This window comes from Acanthisitta chloris, unplaced genomic scaffold, assembly GCF_000695815.1.
Source record: "Acanthisitta chloris isolate BGI_N310 unplaced genomic scaffold, ASM69581v1 scaffold20208, whole genome shotgun sequence".
NCBI classification, from domain to species: domain Eukaryota; kingdom Metazoa; phylum Chordata; class Aves; order Passeriformes; family Acanthisittidae; genus Acanthisitta; species Acanthisitta chloris.
Window position 1 is genome coordinate 14664 of NW_008686731.1, and position 3461 is coordinate 18124.

General features: G+C 39.8%; 1 protein-coding gene across 1 annotated transcript in view; it reads right to left on the reverse strand.

The window, feature by feature from the left end:
• Positions 1–3245, reverse strand: part of DDX18 (DEAD (Asp-Glu-Ala-Asp) box polypeptide 18) — a gene marked incomplete at its 5' end in the record, with an annotated part of 10130 nt that extends 6885 nt beyond the window's left edge. The window contains 6 exons of the mRNA XM_009080305.1: positions 475–589; positions 678–877; positions 993–1093; positions 1795–1930; positions 2148–2288; positions 3197–3245. Of these exons, the coding sequence (XP_009078553.1) occupies positions 475–589; positions 678–877; positions 993–1093; positions 1795–1930; positions 2148–2288; positions 3197–3245 (742 nt within the window). The remainder of the gene's footprint in view (positions 1–474; positions 590–677; positions 878–992; positions 1094–1794; positions 1931–2147; positions 2289–3196) is intronic.
• Between the last annotated feature and the right edge of the window lie 216 nt (positions 3246–3461).

Here is a 3461-nt window from a genome sequence, read left to right on the forward strand (position 1 = left end):
GTTTAATATACCAATTATAAGGAAAAACTAAATGAAAAATTAGGAAAAGAAAAATTTAAGGTAAATACTTAAACTTCCTTAAGATACTGGTCTTGGAGGTATGAAAAAATCTTGAACTGCAAGCCAGAAGACCTTTTTCCTTATATTTAAATCTCATTAGGAAATAATGAATCACAGGAAACAAACAGGCAGAAGAAAAAGAATGAGGAAACGTAGATGTTAAACTAAAAGGATCTTATACGAAGAGAATTATATCTCTGAAGTGCATGTGAAAACACTTGTCCTACAGACAAATGATGCTAAACAAGTAATATACACCACCTGTTAGAAAATAAAGGACAGAGTAAGACCATCACTATGAAGTGCACTTGCAGAACTATAAAAATTAATGACTTCTCTTACAACAATAGTCAGAAAGAAGACATAATGTTAGTCAAGTGATTTCCAGGAATGAGATATTTTTTTTCCTCTTACTTGGTAGAAGTTTTATGATCTGTTTCATTTCTTCTTCAAATCCAACCTCCAAGATCCGATCTGCCTCATCAATTACCAAACACTGCAAGTTCTTATACATGAAACCTGGAGTGTTCTAGAAGATTAACAAATTCACAGTCAGACAGGGACAGGAGTTTTATTACGTTTTAATAACGCAGATTAGACATCAATTTTGTACCAACCTGCATATGATCCAGCAGCCTTCCTGGTGTTGCTACAATGATGTTGATTCCATTTCCAAGCTTCTGTGCTTCCGCTGATCTGTTACTGCCCCCCATTATCAGACCATAGGTGTGAACATGATGATTCATGAGTTCTTTCAGCACTCCATAGGTTTGCATAGCAAGCTCTCGAGTGGGGGAAAGAATAATGACACCCGTTCCTAAAAGACACATCAATCAGACAGGAGTAAGTTACAACTCATCCAAACCCCTCCTAGCCATGTCCCTAAATGACTGTGCCAGAGTACAATTCAGCTGTGAAATGAAGAGCCTTACCATTTCTAGGCATGAATTTCAGCTTGTAGATGAGCTCTACTGCAGGAATAAGAAACGCAAGTGTTTTGCCACTGCCTGTTTTTGCAGCTGCTAAAATATCCCTGTATGGAGAAGAGATAAAAAAGGAAATATTTAGTTGACCAGACAGAAAAAAGAGCAATGTTGATAATGTAAAAGTCTAACATGGCTTAAAGGACACTGGTGGAGCTGATGTTAAGAGTTCAGTGGCAGATACAGGACACAGCAATGGGCCACTCTGTCTCTCCTTGAGACCAAATGACAACAAAACTAGTGAAAACAGACTTCCCTGCTTCCAGAGCCAAATGCAAAGCAGTTACCATGAGCTCACCCTAAGTATTTGTTCACACACAACACAGACATACTTTGTTAACTTGTATTAATCACTACAAACAAAATACACACATCTGAGAATGTATTAAAACCCCAAAAGTTTAGCTGCAGAAAGTCACACTTCAGGGAATGGCCTCAAGCAGTACCAGGGGAGGCTCAGGTTGGACATCAGGAGGAATTTCTTCACTGAAGGGGTGATCAGGCATTGGAATGGGCTGCCCAGGGATGTGGTAGTGTCAACATCCCTGGAGGTGTTCAAGAGATGACTGGACACAGCACTTAGTGCTACAGTCTAGCTGACAAGGTAGGGCTGGGTCAAAGGTTGGACTTGATGATCTTTCCCAACCTTAAAGATTCCAAGATTCTATTCTATGATTCATGTATTTAACTTGCTAGCAAAAGTCACACAACATTCAGGTCATCAGAGTGATTTAAAAGACCGATTTCTTACCTGCCTTCCAGAAGTGGCTTAATACTTTTATGCTGAATTTCAGTCATGTGTGTAAACCCCATGTCATTTATGCCTTTCAGGGTATTCTCACTGACAGCACCAGCCAGGGAACTAAAAGAATTGTCTTCAAAAGCACCTGAAGTGAGAGGGAAAATGAAAAATATTTAAACTTATTTCATCAATTCCACCTGTCCCCTGAGATTACCCAGTTAAAACTGACTTTTAGGAAAAAAATCAAAGGACTTTTTCAAACACCTGACATAGAAAACTAATTTGAAAACAGCCACTTGCCCTAAAAGAAAGTGCTAGAACTTGGGTTTTTGCACATATATGAAAAAGAGAACACAAGATACCTGTTAAACCTAGTGGTAAACTGGGCACTTCATCCTCCTCCCTGTCCTCCTCTTCCACTTCTTTCTCTCCAGAATCCTGCTTATCTCCATCTACCTCTGCAGATTCATCTTCTTCACTTTTTGCTTTTTTGGTTTCTGTTTCTAGGGTGTTATTTTACAGAAAACATGTCAGTTTGAGAAACAAAGGACATGTTAATCATGAAAAATTGTTCCACTGAATTTCATGCTTTTCCATGGGGTTGAAGGGAGCCGAAGGAGGGGAGGCAAGGTTTCTATGGCATTTTTTGAGGCACAGAGCAAAAAATTCCAATGTTCCTTCCACACAACCCCTTTTGCATAGTGAAACAAGGAAGCTGAATGTATAGCACACAACATTTTCTGTGGAAACAAGATACAAGTTATAAAATCCTTTCCTATCTGTAATGCTGTTTGTGCTCAGGATATGTGAAATATAATGTTTCTGTTACATTTTAAGTACCTGGATCCTCAAAGCATGAAAGCACCTCTTCACTGCCATAACCATGACAAATACCACAACAGTCAAATGCATAAGGAAGCTTTACAAATATATGTCTGTATAAATAGCTATAGATATATATGTATAAAATATATGTAAATCTAGCAATTTTTGTAGGATGCTATTTTTTGGGGTAATTTTCCAGTATACTTTAGTTTCCTAATACACAAATGTTGCCAAAGACTGGATGTGTTGCTAAAAAGCCATACAGGCTGCACAGCCAACACAGAGAGCACCCAGAGCTCTGCTCTGAAACACAGGGTATGTGTTTGCACAGTAAACACCCAAACTGAATGCCACAAAGCAGAATCCTATGCAACAATTAAGTTGCCTGCTACCAGTTTAGTGTTGATTAGAGTCCAAATATTACAGCTGGTAACGCTGAAACCTCCAGGGCTCTAACACACACCTGACCTGCACATGGCACTTGGACCCATCTCCGACAGGGTGGAAACACAACCGCGGCGCCTTTAGGCTGCCCAAGAATAACTCAGCCCTGGGAGAGAAGCTGTTTGCTATAAGGTTAACACACCATCTCCCGCGTTAGCCGCCGCTTTCCTCTTCTTCTTTTTCTTCTTCTTCTTCTTCTTCTTCTTCTTCTTCATCTTCCTTTTCAGCACTCAGATCTTCTGCTTCCTCCTCTAAGTCTTCAGCAGATAATTCCCAACCGTGATATTTAAAAGGTTCTGAAAAGGTTAATTTTTTTATGTTTCAGCATTTCTCATTTGGCTATGCACAGAGAGAAAGGGGAAAGCACACGGAGTCAGCCCCGGCCCCGCTCAGCCTGAGCCTGTCCG